Genomic DNA, 22,219 nt, shown 5'->3' with positions numbered 1-22,219 from the left:
TATTGATTTTGATGCTGCTTTAATATCGATGAATGTTTAGGGTTATTTTCTTGACACCTCAAAATTTATTAATTAAATGCGTTTGAAGTTTCCTTTCAATTCGACTTCTTGGGACTTTTGGCATAAGGTAGAAGTACCACCTAGAAAAACCTAAAAAATTATGTCCCCCACATGAAATAGCAGGAATTAATACAGTTTCAGATGATTGTTTACGAAAAAGTTATTCTTGTACAATCTTTTGAATGGAAGCTTCTTTGAACAGTACAAATTTTTATTTGTTTTATGTTCTGGTAAATAAAAAAAAGTTTATCGTTAAGTGCTGTTTCAAACTGGGGCACATTGGGAACATAACCTCAAACACTAGATGTTCTTCGTATAAAACACATTGAGTGCATATGAAATGCATGTGTGTTTCATACAGGGGACAAACTATTACGAAAGTAGGACATAAATCTTAGTAATGTTTCATCCGACGGACACAATTCGTTATTAAAGTCTTATTGATAAATAAACTAAATTACATTCTAAACAGATTGAAAAATTAAAATACTACAAATCAAGACAAAGCGCTTCTGATCAAACGAAATTTACGCTGAACGAGTCAATATTATTTTTTTAATAAAAATCATAAGAAAACACTTGCCAAAGACCGTTCCAAAGTGGCACCTTTACCTTAGTTGAGACTCTTGTGAGTCCTTAATACTATTTCTTTTAACTTTATAAGGCTGTAATATATTTGTTGACAAGGTAGTTCAACGTCTAATAACCTTAAAAAGGATTAGTGAGCTTCTTAAGTAAAGTCTTTCTTGACTAAAGTTTCCAGAAAACGTGATTGCCTCTATACCTCAGGGTAATCCTCTCTGGCCTCTTATTGCAGCACCACACTGATCGGAAAGAAAACTACAACGTTTAAAGCCTTAGAGCTAGTTGTAGAGCTCTTTTCCAACATCTTCTGGTAAAACATCATCGTTCGTGATACTTGCCCGTTGGAGACTGTCCTATTGGCTCAAGTTTATTTTTTCTTTGGACAAAAAATTAAGTACGTTGACGTATGCTTTTTGTACCCCTATATTTGCAGACAAAGTACATCCCCCGTGGGTTATCCAACGTTATGCTCTACTGTAGTAAAGTGTTAAAAAATAGTAGGTGACAATAATGATATCCTAATAGCGAATGGTTTTATTATGTGTCATGTGCTACTTCCTAGAAATTTGTATCAACCTGTATTACCAGTAAAAATGCACGGTAAGCTCATTTTGCCTTTGTACCGTACGTGTTGCGAGAATATTCGTTAAGAGTACTGTACCCACCATGATAAAAGAGTCTACATTTTTAGAGGTACATGGGTATCAAAAGAAGTCAAGATAAGTACTGTATTTATGCACGACGTTCTTACGAAGTTCAACCATAGTGAGTGCTGAACTTTTTTTTTTTTTTTTTTTTTATTCGTTTTTCAAGTTTTTGTTTAGTGAACTACATGAATGCAGTACTAACGTTTATAGAGCTTTGTTTTTTTTATGGGTCTGGCGACACCCTTGTAACCTGAGAAATTGTGTTTTTATACTCATGTCATGTTTAAAGAACTTTGTTTTTACCATGGGTCCCATGACCCATTAATCCCCCCTGGTTTGTTGTTTTGATTTCTTTTATATTTTATTCATTTATTTAATTTTTTGTTTTCATTTCTTGTTCGATTTTACTTTTTTTTTAATTTCTTTTTCTTTTATATATCATTTTTCTTTTTGTATTTAATTTAATTACTTTTTTTTCATTGCTTGTATTTCCTTCATTTAATTTTTTTTATTTTTCTACTTATTTTCATTCTTTTGTAGTTCCTTTATTTCATTTTTTTTTTTTTTTATTTGTTTTACAAGTTTTTATTTTTGTAAACAACACGAATGCAGTACAAACGTTTACAGAGCTTCGTTCTTTCTGTGGGTCTGGTGACCCCCTTAATACCTGAGAAATTGTGTCTGTACTCATCTCATGTTTAAAGAACTTTGTTTTTACCGTTGGTCCCATGACCCATTCATACCTTCTGGTTTGTTGTTTTAATATCCTTAAAAGTTTTTTTTATTTTTCATTTTTTTTTTTTTAATTTTTATTTTTTATTTTCTTCTTTACTTCTTGTTTTTTATTTTTTTTTATTTTTTGTGATATTTTTTTTATGATTTATTTTATTACATTTTTTTTTATTTTTTTTTCCTTTATTTAATTTTTTTTTTATTTTAATTTTTAATTTTTTTTTATTCCTTTTTTTTTTTTTAATTTTTTTTTTATTCCACTGTATTTATTCATGTCTTTCGTAATTTAGTTTCATTTTATTTTTGTGTTTTATTTTATTAATTTTTTTTTTTAGTTTTTTTTTTCTCTTTTTTTGCGATTTTATAGCTCATTAATACAATTTTCGTTTTATTTTTATCTAATAACTTAATGATATTTTGCCATTATTTGTTCATCAACTTTAAAATAAATGCCCTTAGAAACCATTTGAATGATATGAAACTTGAAATATATTTATATAATGATCTTACATTATTCATTTATCAATAATTTAATGAAATACTTTATTTATGTAATTATGTGATATTGTAACATAATTTGTTTGTCGAATCCAAAATAGGCACCTTTAAGAACCATTGATACGTCCTTTAACTCTTTTCTACATGTTTATTTTTATTTTTTTTTTATTTATTTATTTGTTTATTTTTTTTTTTTTTTTAAGATGTACTATTTAGAAAACAAATACATAATTTATCATGAGTTGAATGTATTAATAGTAAATGCATATAAAAATAGTATATTATAGTTACGAACCACACGATAAGTACAAAAAACTAAGTTCCCATTGACGGCAGTGCCCGTGCAGAGTGGGTAAGGTACTAGAGGAAAAATTTGTTGAAAAATTAATTGCTTGGGAGTGTGAGGGAAATTGGTGAGCAAAGGTGTGCAGAAGAGTAATACGGCATGGTTGGCAGATATACATATATAGAGGGGAGAGGGGAAGTGTGTAGAGAACAGTAGGTGAGGGAGACGAAGTAAGGGGGGAAACTTGAGAGGAAGAGACTTTGGGTAAACCACTTTCGTTTCAAAAAAAAAAATCTGTCGGTTTTAAAATTCCAGCCCCCGATGACGCAACATAAAGAACTTCGTTTTAAAAACATGTATTGGATGTATGTCGCTTGTATATCGGGTATATGTTTGTGCATGCAAATATGTGTTACAACCAAAGTCTTTAAATTTTGCAATTTGTTAATAATCGACGTATAGAAATTATCCCTCTGAACGCTTATTTCCCTCGGAGGTAATGATTAAAGTATATAAGAACAATGAAATTTTACTTATCAGATTCCTATCACGATGGTCAGTATAATAATGATCCTGTAAATACCCATGAGTTGGCCTTTGATCCTCCTATGAGTTGACCTGCCTTCACTTTTTCCCGTTGTTTCTTACTTTTATAAGATTTATTCTGTGTCTCATCTGTGGCTGCTATCTGGGCTCGTCGTACCCTGCTTGCTCTTTCTCTATATTTTCTTGGCATTAGTAGTTGGCAGTTGCCTCTTGTATTCTGATAATTTGGTTCACTGGCTTCATATAAAACTTTTTCTTTTGTTGCTGTACTGGTCTGGTAGCAGTGTTAATAAATATTTTGATTATTTTTTCCTCTCTCCCTCTGCTTCTCTAGATTTCTTCTGTTGTGACGGTTGGACCACTGAATTTGTCGTCTGACACTTTTGACACATTACTTTGCGATGAGTGATACATATACATATATAATATCTTATTATTTTGTTACGTTGATTAAAAAAAAAAATATTTTTTTTTTTGTTTCGCGAGACTAAGTGATTTCTACGCACGCGACCGAACGTCAAAAATTTTTTCTGTATTACATTTCTGAGACCAGCTGTTACATGGATTTTTCGATGCGAGAATAAATGAAAGGGTGACTTGCGGTTAACTTATACTTTTTAAGGACTTCTCACATTTAAAAGGAGGCTCAGTCCAGCGGGGGCGCACCCAAGTATAGTTATATGCTATCGTCCGTAACAGAGAAGTTTGACTTTTTTGGTTTAAAGTTTTTTCACAAATTTTTAAACGTAGCCCAAGCCTTAAAAAATTTGAATTCCAAACCACGTGCTTCAATAATAGCGTTGTTTGCAAGATAAACTATCGAAGCCAAATGATTAAAAATTCTTTTTAAACATTTTGCCAAAATATAAAAGCAAAGAATCTTTTGTTAATAAAGTTACTTTCTTTTTATGACATTACGAATAAAACGCTTTCTAAACAAACTTTTTTTACAGCACAAGATTTCTCTGACAATTTATCAGAAGCAATTAAGTTTTTATTTTATTCAAAATTTTTAACAATGATTTCTGATTTTCTATCAGAATCAGAGTCATTCAAAGTGTATATTTTGCCTGCAAGAAAAATAAACTTAATAAAAATGTAAAATACATCAAAGTACATGACCTCTTCAAAGAAGCTTCTACTACTTGCCCAAAGCACTGTTTTTCCATACAAAAAATCTTATTCTTTTCATACACAGAAGCGTAAAAATATTGTCAACTTACAAAAAAGACTTGAAAAAAATAGATCAAAAGTTATTAGTACTATCTGTATGGTTATAAATACATTATAAAAAAACGCCTCAGTCTTAACATAACAATTTTTTTACTGTACAAACTGATAACAATGTATTTTAGGGGCATAGTTATATAACAACTCATGCTACTGCTGCTTCTCTAAAGTTACTAGAGTAATACACGTATGCATGCACAATAAGCCACAATGATACTAAGCGATCACAGCAGTCTAAACTCCACTCAGCGCCAAAGTAACACAAATCTGTCACTGTTTCCAGATGTAATGTACTAAGCTCACTAATATATAAAGCAAAGTAACTAAAACTGTTGTAATCTCTAACTACGAAAACGACTTAACTGATCTGGTTGAAATTTTACATAGTGAATACTGATACGTCCTAGATGGTTTGAGTAAAGTTTTTGTCTTAAAAACGTTAACAATAATAGCAATAAATAAGCTCAAAGTTTTTCAAAAATGTGCTAGCGTCTCACGTTAGCTCAGTAGGAACCACTACGTGGCATAAATGTAAAATCGAAGCTACCTGAAAAAGAATTCCATAAGTATGGTTATGATAGGCCCGAGCGTCTCGGCAGTTTCCATAGTCGTTCACCGGTAGTATATCGTAAGCAGAGTTGTTAGTCGTGCAACTGGGTATCCTGGCTACCGACGACTCTCTTTTACAATGGGCAAACGACCAACGTCTAATTTTACTCTAAACCACCACGGTTGTCGAGTGCCACCAACTAAAAAATGTTCGAAGCAATAACGTTTTCAGCAGAATACCGGGAGACATATCTAGCCAAAGCACAACCAGCTCTAATACTTCAGAGTTTTGTGGCCATTCAATCATCTGGCCTGGTGCCATCAGAAAACTTTTTACTACAAATGCAAGCCAAAGATGACAGGCAAGCCCTAAGAAGTACGCCCAGATGAAACGGCTTCCTTCTCAGTGGTTGTCTTAAGTTTTAATGGCATACCCACAGAAGAGGTATTCTACAGGTCCACTTTTCTGCCTAACGATGAGCAGTTGGTTATCTGGGGAGCGACCTGAAGACGAGATATTTTTTGATCAGTGGCATACCTTCCTCCAGCACGGTCTCCATACACAGAGACTCTGAGGGTAAGAGTCAAGCTACCCACAGCCAGCTCTCCATCATCAAGAATAATAATAAGGAATAGCTGGAAGTTTTACCTTTAGCCATTTTCAAAGTCATTGTAAGTATTGACGTTCTCTACTTAACCATCAATCTCATCAGTTCTTTTCAGAGCCACGTAAGTTAAAACAACGTTGCCACTATAAAACCAAGTCAGTCAAGGCAAAATAAACTTATGCAAACGGAACAGTCTCCAACAAGCAAGCATCACGAACCAATCTCTCTACCTTAGATCACCAAAACAACTGAATCTGCAAAGAAAAGGAATACCAGCGTAATACCAGGAAACGTTAAGAAGGAGCTCTACAACTAGCTCCAAGGCATTAAACGTTGTAGTTTTTCTCCTAATCAGTGAGGTGCTACAATAACAGGCCAGAAAAAATCATCCTGAGGTAAAAAGGCAATTACGTCTGTTGGAAGCTTCGAGTAACAAAAAGTTTACTCAAAAAGCTCACTGGTCCTTTTTAGGACCATTAGACGTCAAACTACCTGGCCAAAAAATGTATTAAAATTTAACAAAGTTGACAAAAAATAGTCTTTGGGCCTTACAAAAGTCTGAATTATGCCTATACTCACTAAAGTGCGAGATAAAAGGAAAACTTTAAATGCTTTCAATGTCTAAAATTTTTGGCGTCGTCAAACTGACGCAGAACCTTCATCGAGATTAAAACAGCAGCGTCAAAATCGACAAATGAAAAATCCATTGCCATTGCCTGAGAGATCAGCTTTTTATTGTACTCTCACAGCTATCTTTCAAATTTTCCAGATTTTTAAATAGGTAGAGTATGTATTTGTATTTTTGTGTTGATGAACAATGTAAAGATTACAATGTAGGACTTTGTTGCTCTGACAATAAACTTGTAAGAAAAGTAAAAACATCTTTTTTAATTATACATTTTTTTGAGTTTTGAATTCTTACAGCTCAAAAAATAGCCCTTTTCGTAGATCAGACGGAAAAAATTGCATATCAACGACCAATTAAAGCCAACTATTATTTTATAGCAGAAATAACGCATGGTACTTTTCAGCATTAAAATACTTTTCTACTTTTTACAGCTTTTAACTTAACCAAATAAACTGTATCGATTTCAAACAAAAATTTTTTTAATAAGAAGATTTTTGTTCTAGGAAATGTCAGGAATAGATGTAAAGTTTTTAACTATAAACGTTTCACATTACATATTAACACACTATGGTGTTCCATTTAGTGAGTTTGCAGTGAAGCCGAGGGGGGGGGGGCGCTAGTTCTTTATATAGAATTATCTTCTTTACTATATTCGCCGATTTTCTCTGATTAACTCTACTCATACATTTTTCCAAGGATACATTTTATACCAGAAATTTTTTATAACTACCCTTACAACTGACTTTATAAGTAAAAGAAGTTTCAAGTTTTTTTTTACGAAAAATCACTTCTAATGCTACAAAACTGAAAAGATTTAAGTTTAATCTTTGATTCTCATTTTATTTCTGACATAATTTATTAATCAAGAACCATACGCTGAGATTTTCTTATTATTGATTGTAAGTTTTGTTTTTTATTAAAAATAACTATCTGAAAGAAAATCTGTCAAACGTATGCATGTTATCTTATATTTTATAAAAAAAAAAGAAAAACTGTTTATGAAAAAATGCCTATATTTGTTAATGGTTGACAACTGCAGTTATAAATCAACTGAAATTTTGTGGATTGAATACATAAATATGAAGTGATTGTATCTCCATTGGTTGAAAGCCAGTCTAAGGTATACATGCTTTCGTGGGACAAGAGCTTAGTTTTTGGTCAGGTTAACTTTTTAAAACGAAAAATCTGGCTCAATATCTTTTTCTTTTTTTTAAATTCTCTCGTTCTAAAGTCTGATTGCAGGAATGCCATGAATCCTTCCAATTTTGACTAATGATATTTGATGAAATTTTTTTATAAAATTAAAGTTTAAGAGGTTTCATTTAACATTTTACACATGAGTTTATCAAAACTGACCATGTACTGCTTTGTTCTAGATAATGGCTGATACAAAGTTTCTTTTCAATTTAAAGAACTTCCCGAAAGATAACATAAACGCAGAAACCATAGATCTAATGATGCCCTACTTAAGTTATCCATCTTACACTTATGAAGCTGCGAAATCGGCTTGTGGCAACGTGGCTGGCTTAATACAGTGGACAATATCTATGGTCAAGTTCTATGACATAAACAAAGATGTTCTTCCTCTTAAGGTAAAGGTGAAATAATTAATTATGTAGTACATCACAACGAATTATGTAATTTAAATAAATGTAGGCTAATTTGGCTGTTATGCAAGGAAAACATGAAAAAGCAAATCGAACTTTACATGCTACAGAAGAATATTTACGTGCAAAAGATGCCGAACTTCGGATTGTTCAACAAGAGTTTAATGAAATTATGTTAGAAAGACAGGTAAAAAAAATTAATTAGTTTTTATATTCATTTTTTTCTAGTTATTCCAAAAAATTTTTTGATAGTAAGCTAAAACAAATGTAATAAATTATTAGACAACACTTCAAATTACTATTAATAATATTCATATAGAGAATCATTGATCAAGCAAGTATGTGTCAAGCTAAAATGGATCTTGCTAAGGCAATGATTGATGGATTATCAGGGGAAAGAAAACGATGGACAGAACAATTGTCTCTGTTTAAGACTAAAACAGAGCGACTCGTAGGTGATGTGCTAATTTTGACTGGTTTCCTATCATACTGTGGATCTTTTAATCAACAATTTCGTGTTGACCTCCAAAATATGTGGCTCGAGTATATTAAAAAAAAAAAAATACCAGTGTCATTAGACATCAATATAACAGACTCTTTGACTGATACAGCAACGGTTTGATGAAAAATTAAATAAACATTTTTACTAACGTTTGGAAAAACCCAAATAAATAATTATTTTCAAATCAACTGTTTTAAGACTGGCGAATGGAATTTACAAGGGTTACCAAGTGATGAACTTTCGATTCAGAATGGAATCATTGTAACCAAGGCATCTCGATATCCGCTGCTTATAGATCCACAATTACAAGGAAAAACATGGATACTCAATATGGAGAAAGAATCAAATTTGCGGGTAACGTATAATTTTATACTCAGAGATAGTGTTTAATAAACATATAAACAAAGAAAATATTTTGGACTAAGTTACATTTTTTAATTCTCGTAAATAAAATGACGTAAAATTGATTTTGACGTCCATAAGCTCTTATTTTTTATGCCAAAATGTGTGAAAGTTTGCCAATTAACAGCTAGCATATTTAACATAAAAGGCGTTGCAATAAAACAGAATAATTTTTTAGATTAGTTGTTAAAATCACTTTATTCGTCAATAAAAAAAACACAAGAATGTAAAAACTAGAATCCCTTTCCCTTTAAACTCGTAAATACAGCATTAAACTTGTAACAAATAATGAATGTTCTATGTAATGAGGAGATTTTTCTTGCAATTCTGAGAAAAAAAATGTATAGTTACTTTATCATTAATTATCAAACATACCTTTTTATCATTATTATTATTATCAACATCCTCTTTATGGTTATAAGTTTTATTGTCTGATGATTTTTATTACTATTACAGTTATTATTATTATTAATACAATTAACATCGTTTAAATTATTATCATCATTTCTTACATAATCACTATCCTTGTCATCATTGTTGTTATTATTTTTACTAAAATTATTGTCATTGTTGTAATCGTTATTATTACCATTATCTTTTTTCATTATTATTATAATAATTATTGTTATTATTATTCTTACTATCATTAATATAACTTTTTTTTATTGGCATTGAAAGTTCAATAGCTGGTGTAACAATAAAACCATGTTAAGATGCATGTAATTCAACTAAATACAAGAATAGAAATAAATTGTAGTAAAATTACGATATTCAATTTAGGCATGACGAATATTTAGATACTCTTGATGTAGAGATGTTGGCGAGAATATATGGTTACTAAATATGAAACCAAATATCTTACAGCAATTTTCTTGGTTTATTCTTAAACAAATGGACAAACTAGAGCTTCAGTAGAGGCTTACGGCCTTTCTACAAAGACAATTATTTTGACGCGTTGAATTTTGAATTAAATCACAAATTATTATGCATAAGCAGAAAATTGGAGCATCACATAATATAACTACGTAGTTTGCTGATTTTTCTGGTAGAGACGTTAACGTATTTTTTTTTTGAGGGAAGTGCTGGTATAAAAGGGCAGAGGAAACAATACCTTTTTCACAGCCTGAATAGTTGGATGTTACTTGACGTCTTTTGGCGTATAAACTCTGCTGATGACATTCTTGACCATAAAGGAGAAGATGCCCTCTCTTTGTGGTGGTAACAAAGGTAGTGCGTCAAGCTGCTATTATTGATTATTCAGAAGATTAGCCAGAACGCTGTTCTTCGTGGTTTTGTGGCTGTGGTCTTTGACGTCGTATCTATGTTGTTCGTGCCGGTGCGTACTTTTTAAACGATTGTTCTTATCGTAACGACCTCTTCCCTTTCTCTCTGTTTCCTCCTTGACCATGGGTGCTAAAGTCGCAAACATGCAAACACCGTTACAATATTACAATATCGCTTATTATTTGTGCAGTTCTTACTATGATAATCAAAATTATTATTATTGACATAACTTTTATCACCTCCATCATCATAAATATAGTCATTGCATAATTATAATTATTTTTGTTATTGTTATCATCAAAATTAAATTAGTAATATACTTTTTTTTTCTTTTTTTCACTGTGTATGACTCGCAGTCAGCCTAGAAATGCTTTCTTTTTTCTAAGATGTTATTAGCGGTATCAATGGAATATCCACTAAACTGGCCAAAGCTATCTTCTAGGACTACTAATTTAACATCCGCTTTTGGATGTGTTGACCAATGCCACGAAATGTTGACCTTTGACTTTGCCTGAAATTGGGGTATCATCACGGTTATGATTTTGTTTTCTCTCTATTTTGTCTGATTGTCTGCTGTTTTGTAGGAACATCCATTCTCGTTGCTTTCCCTTAGGCTAAGGTAAGTTAGCATAGCTTGGATCTGTTAATAGTTATGTAGCCTTCATCCTCTTAAACCTTATTAGCACCTTGTAAGCACCTTACTCAAATCCTCTTCTAGTGTTTTTCTAAATGCTGGGCAGCTACCACTGCCTGCTCTATAACAGTTACCTTCTGTTTGGCAAGTGAAACATTGGATCTCAATCTTGCAGTCTTTCTTGTGGTGATTGCAGCCACCATATCGAAAGCATAGCTATGACCGGTCCACCTTATGGCAGTTTTGGGCTAGGTGTCGAAACCCCAGACACGTGTAGCATCTGAAAACTTCAACCTGTTAACTTACTTGGTAGCTTACAAAACCTATAAGCAAGCTTTTTGTTTCTTGTATAATTCTGGCATTGGTTTTTTCAATGTTTATGATAGCTACCTTTGTCCTCTTTTACTTTATCCTAGCAGCGTTATTGATTATATCCGTGGCAAATAACTAGAGATTCTACCCAACTCCAGCTCAACGTCAGACTTCTTAGTAATGAGATCCAAATCCTAAATTTCAAGCGTTGCCTATTTCTTATCTGCGTTACGGATCATAATTTTTTCACGGTCCTTGCTATGCTGCATAAAAGGACCTATGTGTCCTTTACTTCTTTATCGTTGAAAAGAGATCTCCTTCTGCATTTGTAGTAATTTCTTTGACTATGATCTTAGACTCTTTAAGCTTCAAATCAGTCCTCATATTTTTTAGGACCTTGGCAAATCTCTACCCTTCTGTGACCTAAAAAACAATTTTCTTATTCTTCTCTTTGTATTACTTCGTTTGCCACTGTAACTGCCATTAATTCTCATCTCGAAGGTAGGAACTTAATTTTTTCATGTCTTTTTCCCTATTCAAGAAGGAAGATTAGGGGACTTTTTCTGAGCTTCTAAACTCCAGTTCCACTTGTCTGTTAGCACGCTATTCATGAATCTAAATAAAATAGAGCATGTAACTCCCTCCCAATTTTCTTAATTGTTTGTGTTTCTTATCAGGTTATAAAGAGCTTGCTCAAGGAGGTTTTCCATATTTTTCCTTGTAGTTTTACAACTATACTTAAACTTATACAGTACGTTTAACGAAAATTTTATACGTTCTTTTATAGGCAACGCTGTTGCTCGGTAGGTCGTTGTTGCTATTTCCACTCAAATTTAATTGTTCTTATGAGTTCTCCAAAAACAAGATCCTCCTCTTTGTACTGTATAAATAATCTTGACCTTAAGTTGCTGGTATGTGTCAAATACATCTTATTATTATCACTGAAAAAGCTCGCAGCACTAACGTTGGTCACTCCGCTTCCAGTGTTAAGCAGCCTGTCTTGTCCATGGCTAGGGAATTAACCCTAGATTACTTACAAGATTTTTTCTCGGCGGTTTGATCTACAAAAACTATTTTATTTCATTGAAGCCACCCACGGGCACAAGCTGTCATAACCACAGTGACCCAGAATTATATACGTACAAAAGGTTTCCTCCATCGACCACCCGAAAAAATGCGTCCTATAGGCTGACTTTTTTAGCACGAGGATCATAAACACTGTTGTATTTTCTATTACTATCATAATCGATATTGTTATTAAAGCAAAGCTTTTTATGGAGCGTTCTGGGGCTAAGAGTGAGCTGGCAAAAAGTGACAGATTTAAAATGAAAAAAAAAGTAATGAAATTAAATACGAAAAAAAAGGATGATATATGAAAAAAAAAGGAATGAAAAAAAAAGATTAAATATAAAAATAAGAAAGAAATTAAATAAAGGAAATACAAAAAAATGAAAAAAAAAAAAAAAAAAAAAAACAACAAACCAGGGGGGATGAATGGGTCATGGGACCCACGGTAAGAACAAAGTTCTTTAAACATGACATAAGTATAAGAACACAATTTCTCAGGTAACAAGGGGGTCACCAGACCCGTAGAAAGAACGAAGCTCTATAAACGTTAGTACTGCATTCATGTAGTTCACTAAACAAAAACTTGAAAAACGAATAAAAAAAAGAAATAAAAAAAGTAGTTCAGTACTCACGATGGTTGAACTTCGTGAGTACTGTATTTATGCACGACGTTCTCACGAAGTTCAACCATCGTGAGTACTGAACTATTTTTTTTTATTTTTATTTTTTATTCGTTTGTTGTTTTTTTTTTTTTTTTTTTTTTTTTTTCATTTTTTTGTATTTCCTTTATTTAATTTCTTTCTTATTTTCATATTTGATCTTTTTTTTTTATTCCCTTTTTGTTCATATATCATTTTTTTTTTTCATATTTAATTTCATTACTTTTTTTTTCATTCTTTTGTATTTCCTTTACTTCTTTTTTTTAAATTTTTCTATTTATATTCATTCTTTTGTATTTCCTTTATTTCATTTGTTTAAATTTCATTTAATTTCATTATTATTATTTTTCATACTTCATTTTTTCATATTTTGTTTTTTTTTTCCATTTTTAATTTCATTACTTTTTTTTATTTATAACAGTAATTATTAGCATTCCTGTAATGCCAAAAAAACGTCAGGCTTAATGAAAATCGGTCGATATTTATTTACAAATATTCAATGCGTAATAACGCGCCTTTTTATATTTAATCTACATAACCATATTTATGCTAATTAATTGATTAATTTTTTTTTTTTTTTTTTTTTTTTTTTCTTTAGATGTATTATTTAAAAAACAAATACACAATTTATCATGAATTAAATGTAGTATCAGTGAATGCATATAAAAATGGAATATTATAGTTACGAACCACAAGATAAGTATAAGAAACCGGGTTACTATAGCTGGCAGCGCTCGTAGCAGAGTGGGTAAGGTACAGGACTCATAAGCAGGAGGTCGAGGATTCAAATCTCTTTATTGGAACATGTTTTTTTTTTTTTTTTTTTTTTTTTTTTTTTTTAGAATTGTAAAAGAAAAAAATTGAAAGTGAAAGAAACATTAAAGTGGGGAAATAAAATTAAAATTCGTTAAAAAATTAATTGTTTGGGAGCGTGATGGGGAATGGTGGGTAAAGGTGTGCAGAAGAGTAACACGGCACGGTTGACAGATATACATATATAGTGAGGAGAGGGGAAGTGTGTAGAGAACAGTTGGTGAGGGGGACGGGGTAAGGGGGGAAACTGGAGAGGAAGAGATTTCTGATTCAAAAAAAAAAATCTGTCGGTTTGAAAATTCCAGCCCCCCGAGTAACGCGACATAAAGAACTTCGTTCTAACAACAGACATGCTTCCCCCACTTGGCTCAGTACCGCAATAATGAGACGTGTCAGTATATACAGCTACTATTACTGCTGCTGTAGTATTCTAAGTTAGTCGTACGAGCCCGCAAATGGTCGAGTTTGGCCGTCTTGAAGGCCTTCTCTGTTCTCTCACCAACTTTGTATTCGTATAGCTACGATGTACTGTATACTTATGCAAACTGCATGTCCCATGTACATTGTTTACATGTGCGTTTAGAAACACATGAATGTTTAACTATAGTTAGAGCAAGTTAGAATGCGGGTCAAGAATGAGCCAAAGTACTCTAAACAGTTTCAAACGTACTCAGTAGTTATTTATACAATATTGAAAAAAAAAAATTTATTGCTTATCAGTTTATATAAGAATATATATTCATACCAATTATCTATATAATTTGTATATACAAGTTTACTCTGAGCGACCAAACACTACGTTTTAGCCTATATTTATTTTTGCTCATTTTTTTTCTACTTTATTAGTTTTTTATTTTATTATTATTTATTTTTTCTTAGCAAACAATGTGTACTTACATATTTTACATTAAATAGTTAGATATTTATCTCAGAAATATATGTATGCTTTGACATGTATATGTATAAGTGTATTTACAGACATTATTCGTACAATTATTATCAGATATTGTTCCGCTGCGATATGTATAGAGTCAGCTTTGTTTCTGTCAGAGGTCCCAAGATCTCTCACGCTTGGTTATTTATAATATTAGGATTATTATTATTACTATAATTATAATTATCATTATTAAGAAAAAATATGATTTTATTAAGTAACTTATTTATTATTACAAATACAATTGTTAATACCGTCATCGCTTTTGATTTAACTATTGTTGCTTGTCTCACTTAATCTATGACTATTCTTTTCATAGGCATTATTCTTATAATCTTTATAATTTGCATTACTCCTACGATAATAATCATTTTTATCACCATTAATCTTACTGTTTTTGTCATCATTGTCATTCTTTTATTCATGATTAATTAAAATTATTCATATCATCGTCATTATCAACACCGCTATTACCAATATCATGATTATCACTATAACTATTATCATTATTATGATCATTATCGTTATTATCATCATTATTATTTCTACTAACATTAGAATAGTGTTGATTATTATCATAACAACGTTTGTAATTATAATAACAACAATAACCATTATTTTTACTATCGTTATATTTTTTGTTATTATTGTCATAATTTATGGCAACATAACTATTATTATTATCATGATCATAACCATTATTATCACAAGTAGTGTAACATTGAGTAGCAGTACACTATATGTAGTTTAAAAATAACTAACACATTTATTATTTCTGGAACTTGACATGCGCAAACATTGTTAAATATTTATAGGATATCTTGGAAAATTAGAACTAGAGCCTTGCTACTAACTGTGTACCCTTTTAATTTAGTAAAAGCAAGTCTTTAATAATATCTTTTTCAGTTTTTGATCCCAAAATTGTTCATCGCAACTGTCTAGTGTGTGATCTTGGTACTCGTGCGCAGCTGTAAAAACTGCCATTGGTCTGGGCAATACCACTGACGTTGATGTTAGCCGACGCGAGCTGAAACTCGAGCATATCTTTTAGACATCTGAAAATCGTGGCAATCGGGAAAACGAAGAAATTTATAGTCCTGTAAGCCACTCACGTAAATTTAGAGTCAGAAGCACGTGCTGTCAAGCAATCAGACACGGTTAAGATCGGGTGGCCAAAATTCCCAGATTTTAAAATGCTTTCAAATAAGTCCCTTTTTAAAGACTGAGCGTGAGCTGACAGACTCGGCCTATACCGTTAGTACCTCAAGTATGGCGACGATCCTAGGCTATAGGGCAAGAGCCTTGGTCTTAACCTACGTGTCACGATATAACATACAAATTTTGGGTGCTCCGAAGGTATGCGCACTCTTCATTAAGACTCGAGGATATTTACAACACTTACTATACACATAATTTGTTTGGTCACACTTCTTATTAGTTTCACAACAGACGCATTCCTTCTCGTACAAAGACTACCTCCTTATCTTATTCAACGTAACACTTAAGAGCAGCAGCTCCCAATTTCTTTTAATTCAGCTAATTTGGCTAAAACGGTCAGTACGTTAAAAAAAAAAATATATATACATACATATATACATGAATGTATAAAGATTCGAACATTTAATTTTAATCTTTTTTACAAAAGTTCTAACCAAATGGCCTAAGGAATTCAAAGAATCTACACATTATTAAAAAAAAAAAAAAAAACAACCCGAACAAATTTATCAAGACGCACTTACCGTGCCTTAGACGTGCCTTACCGTGGTACTATTAACTATGATGTAAAGAATTAAGGCTATTAAGGAAATGAGCCTTAAATCATTGGTGACATCATACTAAAAAAAACCACTGTCACTGCCACTAAAAAGACTTGAGTGTCCCCCATAGTTTCAGAAGCCAACCTCGTGAAATTAGCATAGTCCACGAGTAAAATAACATATTAACATATATCACAACTTTGGCAACCAATGAGGCTCTAAATTAAAATAAAACTACAAGTTACCAGAAAAAGTATAAACAAAATCAGCACCAACGCTTTATCTTCAAATACATCACTTAAAAATGCTAATCGACGCTTACTGGTTATCGCTTAAGATAATGATGATGCCAGATAATAAAGCAAAATTTCATTTTGTTGCTATTTAAGTTGGAACATTAAAAAAGCTTCTACCTCGTCTGCCTAACAATGACTCTACTAAGAACAGTGGATGAAGCCATTGGCACGATTTGGAACTAAAGCGGCAACAACTTACTTTTATCCGTATTTTTTAATAGTTTTATCAAAGCAGCAAAGATTTAGGATACCGTAAGGGAAAAACCTTACATCGTTAGAATAATGAAGCTACAATTATATGAGCAACAATTCCCGTAAATCTTTCAAAGAATATCAAAGAAATCATGAATCAGGGTCTTTTATGTAGCAACAAGAAAAAATTATAGAAGCTAAAAAATCTACTGAAAGTGGTAGTGTTTCAGGAGAGTTAATCTTTATTTTCCAAGAAAAAACTACAGCATGCTTCAAGAATGGGTTAGGAGCAGACATAAGATTAAAATTTAGGTTAACAAGGAATAAAAAATTGGATCAATTTATAAGCGGAGCCAATTCAGTCGAAAAAAAGGTAAATACCTTTAAGGCACTCCTGAAATTCAAAAAATTATCAGACGACTACGCAGGATATAACACATATTAGATTACTATTACTTAATCCGTGCAACAAGAAATTTTTCAGCTATGCAATAAAAGTGGTCACACAGCTCTAAGCTGTTCTAAGTGAATGACATTACCAACATTCTGCAAATAACGTAATAATCCAAGGCACACTAGAAATAATTGTCAGTTGAATAAATTGTTTGCCAAATATGTAACAGGTTTGGTAATACGTTAATTGCATTTGAATATCGTATAACTAGTGTTACTAGTACTAGTTACTATGCTGCTGTATTCGAAATAAGTAAACGTACTAATTCGAGAAATAATATTAATTAATCAGACATAGACATCCCTAATTATTTACAACATTTATTAGATGATTTTGTTACAAATCATAAAACCTGCCAAGTTCTACCCAATAAAAAAGTAGACCCTTATGGTAATCAGTCAAGAGATTTTCCTAACACAATTATTAAAAAATATAATAAAGTTCAAGATATTACCAGCTCATCTGCGTGATGTAAAGAAGAATTTGATTAAAGTCTCAGCACATTTATGTTACCGCTGGACGATACATATTATACATCAACAATTAGAAAAATTTTGATCACGACCAATTAAGGAACATTGATTTAAGTACAAAGATCTGAAACCAAGACTAATATAGACCCTCACAGTAGTCACCTCACAATTCTCACAGTTAATAGTGCGATCAAGATAGATTTCATTAACCTTAACTTTAATATTAATAAGGAAAACTTGTACCCCAAAGAACTTTTACCCACCAGCAGCTACTTAGAAGAAACTTTGCGAAATAAAGGCCTATTAGAAGAGCAAATGGGAAGAAAAAAATGTAAAGTCAAGAGATTTTAAGGATAATAACAGTAAAAATACATAACAATTATTTAAGAATCCCAAAATCACCGATCAAAAATAATTGAGCAACACCTCAAAGATACCATATCATCACGTCAAAACTCCGATCTCAAGTTTTAACAACCAAGGTATACCAATACTGTAGAAAGGGTATACTATACTACAGAAAATATCATTGTGGGATAAAAACATCGAGCAAACAAGCGAGTCAGATGGAGCTAAGTCAGAAAACGATTTTGTGCCTTTCAGTATAAAGCTTATCTCCTTGCAAAAAAATCATCAAAATAGTCTACAGGCAATAAACATTATTAAGAAACAAAATACCAGAGAGTTTTTAAGATTACTAGTAATCAAGAACTGGGTTGCGAAACTCTGGAAAAATAAACATCAATGTAATTATCAATGAGTTAAAGTTGGACTAAAATAAAAATATAATTTCTTAATATTTAATAAGATAAATAGAGACTACAACGTAAATATTTAAAATTAAAAGTGAGCGACGTAAGAACTATAGATTTTAAGCTTTACTTTACTAAATACAGTGCGATAAATGGGATCTTAGATTTTCAAATAAATAAAATTATCAATGCTAACTTAAGAAAGCGTTATATTATATATTGTTCGTAAATAAAGAAAAGATTTTATCAATTTAAAACTGACTCAATTACAACTCCACTTTTGTAAAGTAACTCTTGCACGTAAAAGGCGAAAAGCGTAATTTCGTTATTACGACGAGCAGGAATCCAATCTACACTTTGTAAACATATCCTTAATATGTTGTGTTGTAAGAAAGCCCGAAGTCCATATACTTGGCAAAATAGAAACAAATCATTGTGGAGGTCTGCAACTGAACATAAAAATTAATATAGTGATAGATCAACGATTCCGAGGCAACTACGTCAATAGTTAGTATAATACCAAATTTGACCGTAAAACCACAAGTGTAAATCAGAATTTACAAGCTGTGATACAAAGTTAATAAATGAATGGACTCCATCATGTCCAATTTTGAAAACTATAGTGGTTACTTATTATTTAATAAAAATTGTTAGTTGCAACTTTAGTCAAACAATAACTGCCTTTAGTTCATGTGTATAATACTTATATAAACGTAAGTGTTTGAGTATTTTTAACAAGTATAAATGCAAGTATTCACCCACTTGAAATAAGAAAATACGAAGTGCTTTCAGTAAAAGTAATGAGCCTCTATTAGAATAAGATCATATTACAACGACGAGTAACCCTGGGCGAATGTGGGCCAATTGATCCAAAACTCACTACATTATATGAATTATTAGGAAATTTAGTTGCCAATAACTCTAGTAAGAAATACCCAAACTGTCAGCTACAAATAACAATAGTTTTCGAGCAACCGTTCATTTACTCATGGTTTTGTTCTCAGGTGTCAATTGGGATGCCTACTTCCCATTTAGGGATATGGGTGTAACGTCGAGTAGCAGTGCACCATATCTTTTTTTCAAATAACTAACTCATAGAGATAGATAGAACCACTACAAAAAAAAATTTGGCCACTAAGAGAGTCATTTAAATCTGGAAAACAAAATATTGTAAAAGAGCCACTTGTGAATTCGTCCAAAATTTTAAAACCACCTCTTCACGAAAAGCTTGGTTTAATAAAACAATTTGTCGAAGCATAAGACAAAGATAGAGAACGCTACAAATATTTGAGCCAAGTATTTAACCACAAAACAGATAGTAAACTAAGCACAGGTATTTTTGATGGACCTGAAATTCGTACTCTATTTAGAGTTAAAAACTTTGAAAGAATTATGAAAGATAATGAGAAAGCAGCATAGTCTTGTTTTAAGGATGTATTAACAAAATTTTCGGGTAACACTAAAGAAGTAAGCTACAAAACTATTGTAAAAAAACTGGTACGCAACTTTGAAAAGCTGGGCTGCCTAATGAACTTCAAGCTTCATTTCCTTGATTCACAATATCAATTAATTTCCTAAGAACAACGGGACTTTACTGAAGAGCAAGGAGAAAGGTTTCACCAAGACTTGAAGGATAATTAGTGAACGCAAATGGTTATACTGCTAACTTCTGTTTATCATTGAACGACGTTTCAGCTCGTACAAAAACAAGTTTCAAGGCTCTTATCAGGTTCAAATAAAATAATTGACCACTCAAACGGGTCGCGTCAGGCAAGCATATTGTGAAATAATAACATCTAGCGCGTTGCCTGACGCGACCCGTTTGAGCGGTCAATTATTTTATTTGAACCTGATGAGGGCCTTGAAAATTGTTTCTGTACGGGCCGAAACGTAGTTCAATAATAAACTAATAAACAGAAGTTAGCAGTATAACCATTTGAGTTCACTGATTATTTATTAATCTATCCACTGCTATTAGAGTACGCCTTATGCTCAAGACTTAAAGGAATTCTAACTTAGATTTCAAGTATGATGGAGTAAAAATATGTTGGCAGATTACTGCTGGGTAATGAAGAGAGAAACGTCTTCTAAAAGAGGTCAAAAGTGTGTCAGAAATCTTTTACGCTAGTCATTTTACAAGAAACGTGTGTGTGAGTGTAAAACACTTTAAAACTTTATTTGAAACTTTTTTCTGGAAGACAAAAATAAAAATAGATATCGCCAATATCTAGTATCCAACATCTCACTATTAAAGTTGCGAGGTATTAGCAAAAATTTTAAAAACTCAATTGATTAACCCATTAGAACTCTAATGCACTTTTTGAGAAAAGCTAAAAATATTATAATGGAGTTTATAAATATTGCTATACATAAGTTTTTAGTCTTACTTAATGATCAAGAGTCGAGAAATGGTCTAGTTTTAAGATTTATGTAGCAAAAAACCTATAGAACAGTTTCCAAATTATCATTTTTTTGAAAAAAATATAAATTTATCACGTTTACTGTTTACTTACGCTGACTAGGAGTAGTTTTTTGAAAAAAAATACTTACAATTTGTAATCAGTGGCTTTAAAAACCCCCCAGTAAATTATTTTTAATGATTTTAAATCGGTGTCAAATCGTAAAACATGGTTTTAATGTCATTTTAATTAAATTTGAAGCAAATTTTTTAGTTTTGTGATCTTCTGCCTTTGTATCGCTGTATGGTGGATTAAAATTCTTAAAAAAAAAAAAAATTTAAAACAAGGTTAATTGTCTATTATTTTTTGTAGAACTTGATTCTGGAGTTAAAAAAATGAAATTTTTTTTTTTATTATTTTTATTTCTTATTTTTTGCACTTAAAAAAAAACTTAACTATATTAAAAATTGTAAAAAAATGTAACAAAATGTACTTGAAGTAACAGGCTTTGTACATCAACAAAAGTTATTCTTTTAACGCACTTTAAAAGATAAGACACAACTGATACTTTTCTGAACACCCGAACTATGACGACTAAGGATTCTTTAAACTAACGAGACGAAATCATGTCTGGCCACAAAAGCAGTAAACTAAACTTAACTACAGAGTAACTTCTGGTTCTTACGCAAAAGAATTAACTTTACAATAGGTTGAGTATACATTGACAAGGCCGTTTTAACTTCTACCAATCTTGTCAGATTATCAGAACCGGGGAACGTTTTAACTATTCAGTCTAATGGCTAACGGCCCGGTGCAGTAATTTTATTTTTAAATGGCACTAAATCGCCAATTTGCAAGGAACTTTGAAGCTTTTACCACTTAGCACAAGAATCAAGAGTCTTTAAATACTTATTCTGCTAACGCTTCCAAAACTGCTGAGTCAATTGCGAAACAATTTTCAGCGTGAGCTCAAAGGCAGCTTGTCATTATTATGGTCATGTTCCGGAATTAAAAACGATGATTGTTAAATCAAAAAATGAGAAGGTGTCAAGGCACAAAGATCTTTAGGGTCATCTGACAAGAAAGTCAATGGATGTTAATTCAAGCACGTCTTTACTCGACATAATAAAGTGGAATATTCTACGATCGTTAATACCTGCTTACCTGTAATTCTCTTTAAATGAAACTTACAAGACTTAATGGCCGCCTCCCATAATCCACCAAAATGGGGAGCAGAAGGGGTGTTGAAATGCCATTTTGTATTTAGTTTTAGAAGTTCTTCTGAAAAAACTCTCAAACCCTTTAAACCTTC

At 31.7% G+C, this 22,219-nt stretch overlaps 1 protein-coding gene across 1 annotated transcript in view; it reads left to right on the top strand.

Moving 5' to 3' along the window:
- Positions 1-22,219, top strand: part of kl-3 (dynein heavy chain 8, axonemal kl-3) — a 1,186,420-nt gene that overhangs the window by 661,619 nt on the left and 502,582 nt on the right. The window contains exons 43-46 of the mRNA XM_089590651.1: positions 7,746-7,961; positions 8,026-8,163; positions 8,296-8,592; positions 8,677-8,832. Of these exons, the coding sequence (XP_089446777.1) occupies positions 7,746-7,961; positions 8,026-8,163; positions 8,296-8,592; positions 8,677-8,832 (807 nt within the window). The remainder of the gene's footprint in view (positions 1-7,745; positions 7,962-8,025; positions 8,164-8,295; positions 8,593-8,676; positions 8,833-22,219) is intronic.

This window comes from Copidosoma floridanum, unplaced genomic scaffold, assembly GCF_036245765.1.
Source record: "Copidosoma floridanum isolate Cflo_tuat_1 unplaced genomic scaffold, Cflo_Japanese_pri ptg000013l, whole genome shotgun sequence".
Classification (NCBI taxonomy): Eukaryota; Metazoa; Arthropoda; class Insecta; order Hymenoptera; family Encyrtidae; genus Copidosoma; species Copidosoma floridanum.
Note: the sequence above shows the minus strand (reverse complement) of the source record. Positions and strands in the feature narration are given on the sequence as shown.